This window comes from Cibotium barometz, chromosome 39 (assembly GCF_041138505.1).
Source record: "Cibotium barometz isolate CiBa-2024 chromosome 39, ASM4113850v1, whole genome shotgun sequence".
NCBI classification, from domain to species: Eukaryota; Viridiplantae; Streptophyta; class Polypodiopsida; order Cyatheales; family Cibotiaceae; genus Cibotium; species Cibotium barometz.
In genome coordinates, this window is record NC_141084.1 from 28,465,664 (window position 1) to 28,481,460 (window position 15,797).

At 43.2% G+C, this 15,797-nt stretch overlaps 1 protein-coding gene across 2 annotated transcripts; it reads left to right on the forward strand.

The window, feature by feature from the left end:
* The first annotated feature begins 9,332 nt into the window (after positions 1–9,332).
* LOC147615960 (uncharacterized) lies at positions 9,333–11,660 on the forward strand. Of its 2 annotated transcripts, none has more exons than XM_086778591.1 (3): positions 9,333–9,839; positions 10,071–10,629; positions 10,721–11,660. In XM_086778591.1, the coding sequence occupies exons 2-3, from the start codon at positions 10,328–10,330 to the stop codon at positions 11,514–11,516; spliced, it is 1,098 nt and encodes a 365-aa protein (XP_086634717.1). In that variant the 5' UTR covers positions 9,333–9,839; positions 10,071–10,327; the 3' UTR covers positions 11,517–11,660. The 2 variants fall into 2 exon arrangements, with proteins under 2 accessions (XP_086634717.1, XP_086634719.1); XM_086778593.1 differs by lacking the exon at positions 9,333–9,839 and having other exon boundaries at positions 10,034–10,364; positions 10,472–10,629.
* The last annotated feature ends 4,137 nt before the right edge of the window (positions 11,661–15,797 follow it).

Below are 15,797 nucleotides of genomic sequence, written 5' to 3' on the forward strand. Positions count from 1 at the left end.
ACTGACATGGAAGACAGGATGGACTTGAGAACTCTCCGGTAACTCAAGTTTATATGCTACGTCCCCAATCTTCTTAAGGATTTTAAAAGGACCACAATATCTCGGAGAAAGTTTATTACACTTTCCCGTTTTCATGGTTTCTGACTGCGCAGAAACCTTGAGGAATACAAAGTCACCTTCTGCAAAGGTCACCTTTCTTCGTCCTTTATCTGCATAAGTTTTAGTGCGATCCTGGGCGCTACGAATGCTCTCACGTGCGGCTCTGAGCATATCATTCATATCTTCAAGGAAATCCTTGACAGATTGAATCTTCTCCTTTTCTAGGCCTACAGCCATCGGAGATCTCGGCTGGAATCCATACATTAACATGAATGGTGTAAATCCAGTCGCTGAGTGTTTGGAGCTGTTATATGCAAACTCCAGTAAGGGCAAGTACTCTTCCCAATTAGATTGGTTCTTACTAACATAAGAACGCAACATATCCTCTAGAATTTGGTTAACTCTTTCAGTTTGACCATCAGACTCCGGATGATCTGCCATACTCATACTCAGAGTAGTATCCAGCTTTTTGAAGACTTCCCTCCAAAAATGACTGTTAAACTTTCTATCTCTATCCGACACTATATCTGCGGGTAGGCCATATAGCTTGTAGAGATGTTCAATAAAGAGTTTTGCCAACTCTGGCGTTTTTACAGTTTTCTTCGTGGCAATAAACTTTGCCATTTTAGTTAACCTGTCCACTACCACCCACACCGAGTCATTCCCTCGACTCGTCTTGGGTAAACCGGTAATGAAATCCATGGAAATGCTTTCCCATTTCCCATTTCATTACGGGTACTTACTCTACAAGGGTAGAATATGCGTACAGCACGCCAGACCTCTATAAAAGATGGATCGTGCTCACATAAACCACGTAGGGACTCCAAGAAATCATTCTTGAAGACTGTGAAACTAAGTTCATTAATCTGTGGCATGCGACTAAGTGCATCTGCCACCACGTTATACTTACCTTTCTGGTAACGTATCTGAAGGTCAAACTCCTGTAGAATCTCCGCCCACCGAGCTTTTCTACCCTTCAGTTCATTTTGACTTGAAAGCCATTTCAGACTTTCATGGTCCGTCCGGACCTCAAAAGTAGCACCATATAAATAGTGTCTCCACTTTTTCAGTGCATGAACTATCGCTAGTAACTCTCGCTCGTAAGCCGAGTAGTTACGCTGCGCACGATCTAACTTTTTACTCTCAAATGCAATTGGGCGTCCCCTTTGCATAAGTACGGCCCCAATGGCCTCATTACTAGCGTCTGTTTCCAAAACAAACGGCTCATTTGGATCGACAATTGTCAAAACAGGTGCAGCTGCTACGGTCACCTTGAGCTTATCAAAGCTCTTCTGTTGGGCGTCCCCCCAACTAATGTTTTTTGTTTTTGACCGTAACTGGTCAGTCAACGGGACTGCGATCTTCGCGTAGTCCTTCACATACTGTCGGTAGAACCCCGACATGCCAAGAAAAATCTGCAGTTCCTCGAGATTCTTCGGCGCTGGCCATTTAAGAATAGCCTCTACTTTTTCTGGCTCCATCCGCATACCATCGGCGGATATAATATGGCCAAGGTAGTGAATTTCTGTTTCAAAAAATTCACATTTGCTTTTCTTCGCAAATAGTTCGTGCTCTCGCAACAACTCGAACACTAGACGCAAATGCTCTATGTGTTCTTTCTGTGTTTTACTGTACACAAGAATATCATCCAGGAAAACTACTACTAATTTTCCCAGATATGGACGTAAAATATTGTCCATTAGCGTCATAAACGTCGCTGGAGCATTGGTTAGCCCAAATGGCATAACCAAAAACTCAAAATGCCCGAAACGGGTCCGAAATGCTGTCTTCGCAACATCTTCTGCTTTTATTCTAACCTGATGATACCCAGATCTCAGGTCTATTTTTATGAAGTATCTCGATCCATAGAGTTGATCAAACAACTCATCCATGCGTGGCATCGGATACTTATTCTTAATCGTCATCTGATTAAGAGCCCTATAGTCTATGCACATCCGCATAGATCCGTCTTTCTTCTTTACCAGAAGAATACGCGATGCCCACGGACTTGAACTAGGCCGAATAAAGCCTTTGTTCAAATATTCCGTTAATTGTTTTTCCACCTCCTGTGCCTCGGAGTGGCTTAATCTATAAGCAGGTTTGCTTATAGGTTTTGATCCTGGCATAACTTCGATGCCATGGTCTACTTCTCTAGATGGTGGTAAACCATCTGGTAAATCATCAGGAAAAACATCCTGAAATTCCTCTAATAAATTCGTTAAAGTATCTACGTACTTTTTCTTTAATGTCTCATTCACCTTGGATTTTTTCTTGTTTGAATCACATGCATGCCAAACAGGGTTTTCAAACAGTGGGTCTCGTCCAAGGTTATTTTGTTTTTCTTGTTTGTCTACGCAAACATCATTTATCGTTTCATCTACGGAAACAGAATTCAAAAGAGGGTAACAAGCATATACCTCTGCTATCTGGTCTCTGCGGACCGCTGTACACAGCTCCATGGAGGAAATAAGTGGTGTGGCAGGGAGAGTACGGTCGCCCTGCAGGGTGATGACTCTACCTCCATGCTCAAAACATAGCGTATTATGTAAGTAATTCCGAGCTAGACTAGGGCCCAAGCCATACAGCCACTCCCTGCCTAGATATACGTCTGCTCTGGCTAAGTGCATGACTTGAAAGTCAAGCGGAGCCTCGTAGTCCTGCATAGATAATGGGACTCCCAATACTATGGTATTCCATACCGTTTTGTCATATCCGTTGGTTAGGCCAACAGTATACTCATGATCACTCCGGGTCTCAGTCAACCCCAACTTCTTGACTAACGAGTAGTTCAAAAAGTTGTGGCTAGCTCCATCATCAATAAAAACTGTGACTCTACGGCCACCTATGGTGCCATACATGCGCACCATGTCATGCGGACCTACAGTAGGCTGCCACATCGCTGGTGTCACTGAACAAGCATGATGCTCATCACAATGACACACTGTCACCTCTCTGAACTCTGCGGAACTGAGAGGGAGTCTCTGCACTATATGCAACTGCCTACAAGATTTACCATCTTTTTTGGGCTCGTTGCCACTCGTGCTGGCTTTAGGCTTTGGACACAGCCTTTGTGTGTCCTACTTCATTGCAATTAAAGCAGCAATTTTCCTTTCGCGCATTAATATACTGCTCTTTCTTTTGGATTTCGGTGTCTCTTTTTTTCCTGGATGGTCGCGGTTTTTTAGACCAATGACCACCCTGTCCTTCCTGGTCCGTCCTATCCCCTTGTTTCTCACTGCGGAACCCTTTTCTTTTGAGGCCTGACCTCCTCTTCACTACCCTCGGCCCTGCTAGAACCACCACGTGCACTACGACGCTTGATGTCATCGAATATCTGTGCATATTGAATTGCCTCTGCTAAGTCTTTAGGCTGTAGGGGTTCTACGTACTCAAGGTAATCATCTTTGAGGCCTCTCTTAAAGCCTCGCAATGTCTGGAATGCATCGATTCCCTTTAGCTTGAGTACTATCTCCCTGTAGTTTGAGATGTACTGAGTTAGGGATTTGTTCTCCAGTCCCATAACTCCCAGCTTCTCTCTGCCTCATTAACAGGCAAAAATTCTTTTCGAAACATTGTTTCAAATTCCGTCCAAGTGGCAGGGCGAGTTGTCAAACTCATCCACCACTTGTACGCTTTGCCGGTTAATGAGAGGCTAGCCTCTTACGGGTTGTATACGGCTAGGCTGCTGTCGCAGCGCGTGCAAATCTGACCACTTCGCTAGAAACATATTGACTGAGTCCTTGTTTCTCTCCTTTTCCTCGCCACCAAAACTAGGCGGCTTTAAGTCTTTTAACAACGACGAAGCTGTCGCTACAGACGGCCCCGCAGGCGCATCGGCCTGTACTCCTGCAATTATTGGCGAGGCTATGTTCACCCGTGCTGTAGGAGCTCGGCTACCTCGAGGAGTCGGAGTACTAGCCGAGGCGGCTGTCAGTGCATCTAACCGTGTGGAGATGCTCTGTAGCATCGTTACTAAATCAGCCTGGACTTTACCCATAGTGTTCAATTTGGCATTAAGATATTTAAACAGTCCACTAGAGAGCTCTGTCTCTGTCAGGACATCAGCAGGGTCCAATAGGTCATAGTCATCGTCGTCATAATCCAAGAGGTCCTCCTCGGTCCCCTCGGCGACGTCAGTATTCATGTCCTCTGGCTCATCGGCCAGAGAGGGGTCATCAGCCAATGCGGCCGCTGCGGGCTCGCTGGGTCCTAAGACGGGGTCAATAGACGAGGAGGGCACTGGCGGATCACGAGTGATCGATAAGCGCGCTCCGGACCGAACAACGGTCGGGCGTGTACGGCCTGACAATTCGGTCGGGGTCAAACCCGCGAGACCGAGGACAAGAGACTGGAAAAACCTAGAGAAGTAGAAGGCGGTGGGGACACACTACGCCTAGCAGACATTTTTAATTCTTGCAAAAAATAATGCGAGAACTCGAAAATTACTAAAAAAAACGCTAATAAAAATGAGCAGTGGTGGAGAGAGAATAATAGTCACCCCCCTTTACGGTCGCCTGTCGAATTGTTGTGCATTGCGGGCCTCTACAAGGATGCTTCCAGGATGCTCCGATCCACGAGAAAAATGCCTGCAACTCATAACAAGAATTTAAATGATCGAGAGGTGCCTTGCCGGGATTATTTCTTGCGGGGATGATTCTCCTCCCCAGCCGAGAGAGAGCGTTTGTTTGAATTTTTCATTTTTAATTTTTTCTAAATTGAATAATGAAAAAATATATATATAAAAAGAAATGGTTTTTTTTTCTTTTCTTTTCCTTTTTTTTTTTTGTTGTCTCTGGCCGCTGGTGGGTTGGCTGGCCGTTGTGGCCCTTGGCCCTTGGCCATTGTGGCCCTTGGCCCGTGGCCCTTGGCCCTTGGCCCTTGGCCGTTGTGGCCCTTGGCCGTTTGCTGGCCGTTGTGGCCCTTGGCCGCCGCCGCCGTTGGCTGGCCGGCGCCGCCGCCGCTGGCCGGCCTGGCTAGCTGGCCTCCACCGGCTGGCCTAGCTGGCCGTGGCCCTGGCCGCCTCCTCCTCCCCGCAAGGCTGTACGACGGCGAAAAGTCAGATGTCGCGCTGGTCTTCGCTGTGTCTCCTGCGCCTCCCTTGCACAACAGCATTACGAGAGGTGGGGGGCTGCTGTTCCCCCCCCCCCTTCATTAACGTATACGTGGGACTGGCCGGGCTGGTTTTCGCTCCCCCCATCCCACACAGTGTTAACGATTAGTGTATTTCGTGGGGTTGGTCTGCGCCCCCCCACCTCGACACACAGGTTTCAATCCTTTGGAAGCCTTTCAACGCAGAGTTTTTGCAGCATTTGTAGCCATTCAACGCAGAAAACAAAAAGAAAACAAACAAAAATTTGCTTACCTGCGATGCTGTGTGTGACGGGGAGAGAGAGTGAGAGAGAGAGAGAAAGAGTTCTTCCCTTTAAAAAATCTTGGCCCCCCTCCCTCCACACATTCCCTTATGGAGGGGTGAGAAGATTGTGGATGAAAACCATCGAGTGGGCTCCGGTCCCCCGTTTGCGCGCGGACTCTCACAATCCCCTCGAACCACGCTCTGATACCAGTGTTAGATATCCGTAACGCCACTACGGGCATTACCACGAGAGGGGACGGCCTCTGGCTCACCACCCAGCCATAGAGGAAGAATGAGGATTGCCCCTCATCCCCCAGGCTATATAGTGTGTGGCCTGCCGTCCACACTAGCCTGGCCGCCCATGACTTCGCATGGGCGTCCTCTCCCACTGAACCCCGGATATGGCCATCCGGTCTGCCGCCGTCGGTCACAGGCATTACAGCCTACGTGACATTGAGAGAGAGAGAGAGAGAGAGAGAGAGAGAGAGAGAGTTTGGGGGAGGGAGAAAGAAGAGAGATGATACCTCTTCCCTTCAAAACTCATGAGTTTGGAAAAAGGTTGTTTTTATGATGGTAGAAAAGTTAAATCTATAAAGTGGACCAGAAATCTAGGCCTCAACTATAAGGATAAAAGAGTACTTTTTAAAGTAGTTACATGGTGGAATCACTCAAAAAAGGAAACTTTTCACCCTTGATTGATTAACTTTTGAGAAATCTAGGCACACTAGGTCCCATAAAAGAGTACTTTTTAGAGTAGTTACATGGTGGAATCACTCACAAAGCATTTTCACCTTTCATTAAATATCTTGATCACTCTCTTATGCAATTCCTTAGAGGGTCCACTTTTTTCCCATATTGGCCCTAATGTAGAGCAGACTTGCATTTATGTCCTTTTAACCACAGTTTTCCTTTTTGGCTGGGCAGAAACGGGCCACCCTTTCCACCCCATTCTTTTTGTAGTAAACAGAGTTTTTTGAAAATATGAAAAGATAAAATTTTAGTAAATCACAACTATATACAAAGTCACTAAAATTTTCTATGATTAATCACAACACATTTGTAGTAAATAGAGTTTTTTGAAAATATGAAAAGACAAAATTTTAGTAAATCACAACTATATACAAAGTCACTAAAATTTTCTATGATTAATCACAACACATTTTTGGTTTACACTTTTGTTTCAAAATTACAAAAAATCAACTCAAATTTGGAGAAATTTACTTTGTGGTCACCTCATAAGTACAAGCAATCACTCCATATGTTTATCTAGTTTTTTCTTTTTCTTTTTTCTAAGGAGCCAGCTCTTTGGGGGTGTACTTTTAGGAAAACCTACATACAACGTGTGTTCAAAGGGTATTAAAAAATACCCTTTTCTATGAATTTTGACTTAATAAAATGATCCTTTTTTCTATATACTTACGAGTTTTTTATCCCCTTATGTGAGTAGATTTCTGTAATTTTTTCTCAAAATCTTGGTTAAAAAACCCCTCCTAATGATCGCACGTAGTAGACTTACATATTTTTAAGTGAACCTCTCGAGGTCAGCTTTGATTTTCCTATTAACTTGAAGCAAATTATGGGTGGGGTAAACAACCCGATAGTAAAGCATCAAAAGTATGCCTACGTACACAATCAACTTCCCTGCTCCCTCTCACACGATCAGATGTATGCTGTTGACTCCTTTTCTCCCTCTTATAAAAATAAAACAAATCACTCTCGTAAATTTAAAAAGAGAAAAATTTTCCCAGCTTCATTTTTGACGTGAATTTTGCCATACAATGATACAAGCTCCCCTTCTTCCGAACCCCACTAGTCTCTCGAAAATATATTTCTTTCTTAGCTTGCTACTTGATCTCTAAATGACTCCTTGTCGTTCACAACCATAGTCAATGTTACCTATTGCCACCATAATTGCTTTTTGATGCCATCACACTCGTTTTTTTTAGCATTTTGGTCGCAAAATACATGCAAATTTTTAAAATGCCCATAAATACTTATACTAAATTTTAAAAAAAAACTCGTCAAAAATCAAGCCTAATTGCCACTTGTTACATACTACATAACTTGCATTATTAGACGGGAGAATAGACGGGCGGTGTGAAGAAAGGCAACAACATGAATGACTCCTGCTTCTGAAATCCAGAGCCTCCATTGATCGATTACAGCTCTCAGAAGTCAGGGACGTGATAGAAGGATGCAAGTTGGATGGCGATTGAGGCAGCAAGAAGAAGCGAAGCAAGTCGGAACGCTCGGCGGGCATGCCGGACTGCGGCGTCAGAGCCAGAAACGCGAGGTGAAAGCGGCAGAAGGCCGTGAGCCGCGGCAAGAATGCTGGCGAGGGAGAGGAGGAAAGAGAGGCACTTGAGCATCCAGTTAAAGCCGCTTGATTGGACGTCGGACGAAGGAGAACTTAGCATGAGCATAATGTGGAAGCTCGGGCGCACCGCCCACATGCGGCTGCTCGATTGGGCGTCGGACGAAGGAGAATTTAGCATGGGCTTAATGTCGAAGCTCCGGCGCACCGCCCACCACATGCAGCCGCAGCTTCAGAAGGGATTGGCCCAAATCTAATAAGCCTCATCACACACATGCGTAACGTACACGCCTGAACAAACCCTGAGCCTAGAATCCTTAAATCATTACGATCGATACAAAAGTGACTTTCTTGCAACACCCAAAAAAAAAGGGCGTCCTTTAGAGTTATTTTCAAAGCTCAACTCCACTCCTCCAATCCTTAATCATTGCGTCCTTTAGAGTTATTTTCAAAGCTCAACTCGGTTGTAAAGATTCAAATTTTGAAATTTTTGTTTTAAAACCCCTTACTATTAGCCTATCCATTTTTTAAAGTTGAACTTAAAACTCATCCTTTTTTTTCACTAGTTGCAAAAAAAAAAAAAATCAAACACTGGTCAAGACAGTATAGTGACAAGGAGCCAAATTTCAAAGGTGTGCAACCCACACGGAATATGCGTGGGGATTTTTTTCTTCTTGCAAGGAAATTTGGTAGGGGAATCCCCCACTATTCACAAAGGGCCAATTTTCGTGTTGTATTTGTCTTTCAATCGGTTGCAAATGTCTTTGTGTTTAATGGAAAGACAACAAACGAGATGTGGTTGCCAAACTTAGCATTTGAGCTCATAATTGGTTGCGAGTCATTTAGAAGAGAATTGTTGGTGGGTACCAATCTTTTGGCATTTTTAATGAGAACCTAATTTTGAAATTTGAGTTCTTGCTAAATATCAATTGGCAACTAGTTGATCATTTTCTTAGCATGGAAATTATGCCAAAGAGCCAAAGGTGTGCAACTCATATGCGAATTATGATCATTTTCACAACATTGAAATGTTAAGAATGCTAAAACTTGGGATTAATCATGGTGGTGTACATAATTAACAAGATTAACCAGGGCAGATCATACCACACCAAAACCTTCATGATGAGAGAGAGACAAAGTAGCATACTCACCAGTCAATCTCTATTGCATATTGTCCATACAATGTGGCTTCTAATATAGATAGCCATTGACTAAATCTCTTTACATGTGGCACTCTCTTTTCCACATGAGTTTAGACCACACATACACCATTCACTCTCTTATTTTGCCTCCTTCTAAGAAAATATCCTAATGTGTTCTAAGAAAATATCCTCTTTTCCGCATGAGTTTAGACCACACATACACCATTCACTCTCTTATTTTGTCTCCTTCTAAGAAAATATCCTAATGTGTTCTAAGAAAATATCCTCTTTTCCACATGAGTTTAGACCACACATACACCATTCACTCTCTTATTTTGTCTCCTTCTAAGAAAATATCCTAATGTGTTCATATTACTCCACTTTTCCAAATGACTTTACCAAGTCCACTTTTACTCTCACAATTTTGCATACACCCCTCGTCAGTGTAAACTTGGGTGTATACACAATGTCTCTAACATTTTGACCACTCACCTCTCACCCACAACAATTTGGCATTGTACCAAACTCACCTATCTCAACACTCTCCCTCAATGCTAAATTGGAGTGTGCATGTGTCTACTAGTCTAGACACTAGAGTTCGTTATCAGAACTATTTTCTCCATCAAAGCCACCCAAGTGCCTAGGAAAAGGAACCAACCTACAAGGTGCATGCCCATGCATGCACAACTTAATGCACACCACAATACATCCGTTTCAAGCTCGTCAGGCTCGAGCAGGGTACCCTTATATTTCTGGTTGAGAAAAAATACAACCATTTTATGCCAACGCAAGAGTAGGGAACTTGCAAAATCATGTGGCCAATTTTTTTTATCCACGGCTTATTTTCCTCAAGCCGATATTTGCTCGATGTCTCAGGGTGCTAAGGAAAGATATAAACACATTTCATGAAAATATGCACCGGTAATTGCAAGTAAGCACACATGTTTTAAAATATTGCCATTTTTTCAATATCATTAGCTCTCCTCGACTGACGAAGCTGAGTTTCTTGCAATGTCCATTTCTATGTGAAGAGATTAGTGACAAAGTTCTATGTGAAGAGATTAGTGACAAATTCCATGTCTATCGGAAACGCATGGTGACGTTTTTTAAAACAAAATTTGGTGACGTTTTTTAAAACAAAATTTGGCCTTTCATTTGAAAGGTAAATATTTTCCCCCCTTTGAAGGATTCACCTCTCTCGGAAGGGTATGGCCGCCTTCGTGGTGCCACGGTCAAGACGCTATCGAGACACATGCTCATGTGACACTAAGACTCTCAAACTGCTGTATTTGTGGTTGCGGTGCCCGGGTGCAGATAGAGGTGCACCAAGGGCGTGAATGCGTGTAGCATTGATAAGTGCTGGATACCCATGGTAGACAGTTCGGTTCTTCCCATCTGCTTAGTTCCTGCAATCTCGTAATGGAGCGCTTTGATGTGCCGGTTTCAAATCATGAGAGTAACCTTTCCAATCCCCCAGACCATATTATGAGCATGTATGTTCAGCCGGACACGGTGACGGCGCCTGATGACCCCGCCGATCTTATGTGCCGTGTACTGTTGCAGTATGCTGGGCGTAGGGCGGATGCGGAGGAGCTCTTCCGACGCAGTGAGCGTTTTTTTAATGGCGATCAACGCTGGATTCACCGAGCTGCGTTCTCACTACGAAATGCGCAAGAGGGAGCCGCGTCGATCGGTGCCGACACACTCTACAGCTTTGCATAGTAGACATCTCATTGAGCTCTGACCTTGTTCTTTTCTCGTATTCACAACGGTTCCAGGTTTATGATCTGCTCTTTTCTTGTCATTTCGCAGCAATCCAGCCGATGCTCGTTGGGGGCAAGAACTGACGGAATGGCACGCACCGCCAGTATTATTGGCGGTGCAGGCCTGGAGTATGGACGTACCAAATTTAATGGTGCAGCATGGCGAGCTGGGGGATGCCTTGAATCAGCAGGGCGATGGCACGGGTTGGGCAGCAGTGAGGTTAGGCGTGCCGGAGATCAACGGGCTCATGCATGTCGGTACGAGGCTCAACGTCAGATTGGAAGACCCGCGTGAGTACAGTGCACCACTAGAATACCCGGAGGGGAGCGGCAATCTCCGAGCACCGATGAACAGGCCAGACATCATCGACAAGCTGCTTATCAAGTTTGAGGACGCAAAACGCCGAAGGCTAACGGACTCCCTGGGTAGCCTCCAAGAGTTGGCAGGCGTCATTGCACAGGTGACATTTGCCCGGGTTACAGCCGGCAGCAGTGGGTGGGTCTTCAACTTTATGGCCTTCGTATTTGCAATGGCCACCTCTCTTGCGGCGGTTGCGTACCGTCTGCCGCCGCACCCCCCGGCCGAGCGAGCTAGACTCGTCGTCCTCCAGGTGGCTGGAGTATTGCTTGCCGGGTCCGTTGCATGCGTCCTGTTTGCATTCGGCACGAGTCAGTTTGCGGGCACGCGAGAATACAAGGCCAGTACCATCGTCCCGGTGGGCGTTGCCGTAGCTGCATGCACCGTGATGCTCTTGTGTTTCGTCTCACGCCTTCTATCCCTGTATAGCCATGGGTTTTTCTCAGCTGTAAATAACTGTGTCTCAACTGTAAATAACTGTACATAGGGGCGCTATATTCCGGGCCCCACAACCGTAGCTACACAGCCATAAATTTCATATCAAAAACCTCTAACCTATATGTATATACTACATGAATTCAAGAATTCATACAAAACCAAATAATATATAAATGCAAGATTCTTATTTTCGAATTTGTCGTCCTCCATTTCGGAAAGTTTTCAAAAATGTTTTCTCAGTACCGACCTTTTCAAGGAGAGAGTTTTTTTCAAGCATGTGATCTTATGATAATTGCATCGGTATGTGTATCAAAATGTGCATCGATATTTGCGTCAAAATTTACTTACTATATTTCATAAAAATATTAGCGAATAGATTTGATTCAAATGAGAATATAATGCTTTTTAATGATTGTTCATCCTATACAATGTCCATGGCTCCAAAGATGTCAGTTTCTAGTTTCTAATGCAATCTCTCTATCTCCTATATTTTTAAACATGGATTAAAATGAAATTTGTTGCCATCGAGAGAAGGATTTGAGGATGTACTATTGGTGAATTCACCAAATAATGATGAGACCTCTCACAAATTTGTTGCGTCGATAGCAAAGCATCCACTTTTATCTCTTCTGACTGTTGCATTTCGACCATTGAAGACCACTTTGATCCATTAACATCAAGAATGAATATATGTCAAATTGCCTAAAATTCTCTTTTATGATATCTTGTATGGTTCTACAATAATCAAGATTGGAGGTGAGAAGATTTATATCATTAGCATTCGCTCGATTCTCTTGGAAAAAGTTAGCCATTACTCCAGAATAAAAGGTCGTTTTTCTCTTATCTATATGCTCCATGTGAAAGTGACGACCATGGAGCCATTGCTCCAAATTTACGATACTACAATGAACATTAAACCAAAAAACTATCAATAATACAAGAAAAATATTTAAATCAGATTAAGTATATGCTTCAACTTACTTACATATTAGTTGCATCCTCTTACAAACTCCATCTGTCGCTCATTGATCCTTTGATTGTTATCCCTTACTTGCTAAAGATAATTCTCCCTCCAGCTAAGTGACATATCTATGGGGAGAAGTGTAAGCTCGAGAAGGTATGGAAGATATCTCTGTCTTCTCATGAAAAGTCTTCTAGCATTTGTTCTTTCCAGGTGTACCTCTTTATGCCTATCAATCCATTTTGGCATTTCTGGAGAATTCAAGATACAGAATTTATTGATTTTCATGTTGTGAGGATTCTTTCATCTAATGAATGATCCAATTTCCTTATGGTATCTCTCTAAATATACACTAATCGTGTTTGTTGTGCCAACAAAGTCGAGACATACATGAATATATTTGACAAAGAAACTCCGAGATGTATAGCAACGATTCTTGAACTAGCCAATCTTCTACTATGCTCTCCTCAGGCCTTGCCCTTTATCTCACAAAACCATTCCTTTTAAGAAATCCATTGATCTGATGTCTTTGGTTTACGAAGTATTTGATTGTAATAGGAAGCATAAACTACAAAAAGTAACACCATCCACAAATATACATGGGAATCCATCTTACTAATTCATTTATCTTATAAATGGGAATCTTGATGTCTTTGGTTACGTGGTCTTTGATTGCAATAGGAAGCATAGACTACAAAGTAACACCATCCATAAACATACATTAGTGAGTTAAGACACTTTCACTATAGCGGGGATGATTAAGGAAGTCTTAAATAAAAGATGTCACGTAGACTATAATGACACGCAGGAGCTCTCGGATGTGGAACCCAAATGTCAGAGTGCACACGGCAAATGCATTCAGGGTCTAGGGTGAGGGCACCCAAGTCAGAGCACTTGGGCGATCGGGCAGGCTTATGGGAAGGCAGACCCCTATAAGTGCACTCTCCTATATGGCTCGGTGGTGACTAGAGATTTTGGCCCTCTTTGGCTATGGTGGTGGCTATCGGGATGTAACATTAGTATTAGAGTGGCTATCGGGATGTAACATTAGTATTAGAGTGGTAATTCGACCCATTGTCTCTCTCACTTCTTCATGCAGCCAGACTCGAAAGAGATAAGGCTATTCTTAATTGTGTTTTTTAATTGTTCTCTTTCTCTCTATGGAGCAATATTCTTTGTGTATGTGATCTCGGGAGAAAAGTATGTGCTATGCAATTTGATTGCAGAGAAAATGTGTGTGTGTTAAAGCCCATACACAAATAAGCAACCGGGTGCTTAATAAATTAAAGAAGAGGAGAGGAAGTGATTCTTTGCATGTGTGAGAGGCACACAATATGTTTGAAGCACACAGGAAAGTGTATTAACTGATAGAAATTTAATTATTGTAATTAAAACAATTTGCGCCAAAACGGGTGTGCAAGAGAAGGTCATAAGAGCAACAAATTCAAACATTATGTGTGTGTCTTGCAAACACACACACAAGAGCAAGTACAAATAGTGTGTGTATAGCCACAAACTAGGGAGAGGAGAGTGTTGATCTAGTAAGAGAACGAGGATACGGTTGTTAAGTCCCCAACCATGGTCAATTCGAGAGTTTGCATGTGCACGCAAAGGACGAGGCCATTGACCTCAATGGTAGGTGGGCAATTTGTGAGCACCACCTCTTGCACCCCCAACAGTGCAACTACTAGTCCAGGTAGCGCTCCCAACTCTAGCACTCTCTTTCCCTCAAGGGGCTCACTATATGTAAACCCTCTCTATCACCTGCGTTTAAGGCCTAATTTAGATACCCCTTATCTGTGAATTTTTCATGAATAAAACACACCCTTTTCCTTTTCAATTTGTGAATACCCCCTTTAAATGGTACCCTTCTGTATGTAAAAAAATGTGTTAAAAATGGATTTTAAAGATCCCTTTTGTTGAACCCACGTGCTACACTTACATATTTATGAGTGACTCCCCCAAGCTCTTGCCTTCGAGCTCCAGCCACACCTATGATGCTTTCACCAACCACGTGCCTATCTTACCCCTTCCAACGCAACATCCACTTAGATTTTCGAAGAGGCATCTCAGCTTGTCTCTCTTTCATCATGCGAACTTTTGATCTTCAGTCTCTAACACTCTCCCAACCGATGCATGCACCATTCCCATGGCCGCATGGGAATAAGGTCTTAGAAGTTATCCTAAATTTTTATTACAACATTGATAATGTTAAATGCTTTGAGGGAGGTTCCCATAGAAAGTAACCTCACACACACTTTAAATGTGTGTGAGTGGGGGGGTGTGTGAAACACACACACGATAACATAAGTTTTAAGTAGAGTAACATGTGTGTGCTAAGGCAAAGTGCAAGTGTGCGGTTATACAACAAGTGATCATCAATTTGTGAGTGTATGCACTTGTGTTTGTCATCAATTTCTCATGTGTGCATAGTCACATATGACAACATCATGGATTCAAAATTACGTAGATCTCGAGAGCAAGGTATTGCACCCAACAAGTGACCAAAATTATGGCATCGATAAGTGCGCTCAAAATGCGGCATTAGCCACCATTTAATTTTCATATCTTGGTTGTTACACATGCATGTGTAGCCATGCATTGACTTGGGATCTGAGTGCTTATACTTCTCGTGCGTGCCTACGGGCATCCAAGAGGATTCAGGTGAGTTGGCACGTCCCGATGGACATTGTGGCTTTGGAATTGTTGTTTCCCTTCACTTATTGATATCTATAACACCATCGAGGTGCACATGGATGTTAGTTTTCGTTATTGCATGTTTTGGTCTCATTTATGCTACTTTTAATTTGTTGGGCCAAGAAAATGGTCCAATGGAGTCTAATTTATGGTTCTTTTTAACCATACTTGTTTGAAGACAATTCTATGACAAGTTTATCCATCTTGACTAGTTGGTTATTGACCCAACTAAAACTTGCTTTGTATTTTTTTACAAAATTCATCATAATGGGATTGAGACCAAAGTGGCCCATGGTTCTTGTCCTAGTTAACAAGAAGGCATCTTTGGGTACATTAACAATAGTGGCATTGTGTCATTTAGCAACATGCTAAAATTGACAACTAGAGTGTTCTTCACTTGGTCCATAGAGATGCAAGCCCTCATGCACGGTGTAGGATACATGTCCTGGCAAGAATGTCATTTCTCCATTTGTACATACGAATCCTTCGTATAAGTCTCAAATCCTTGTCCATAAGAGTGATGTGCTTCGCATGAATAGCTACCAACTGGCCATCATGCATGAGGTCCACCGAATATGCCTCAGCTGCTTCTTGAAGAGCTAGCAATGCTTTGGCTGACCATCAATGCACATTGTTGACTGTAGAACTAAGTCTTGCATAGAACCTATTACG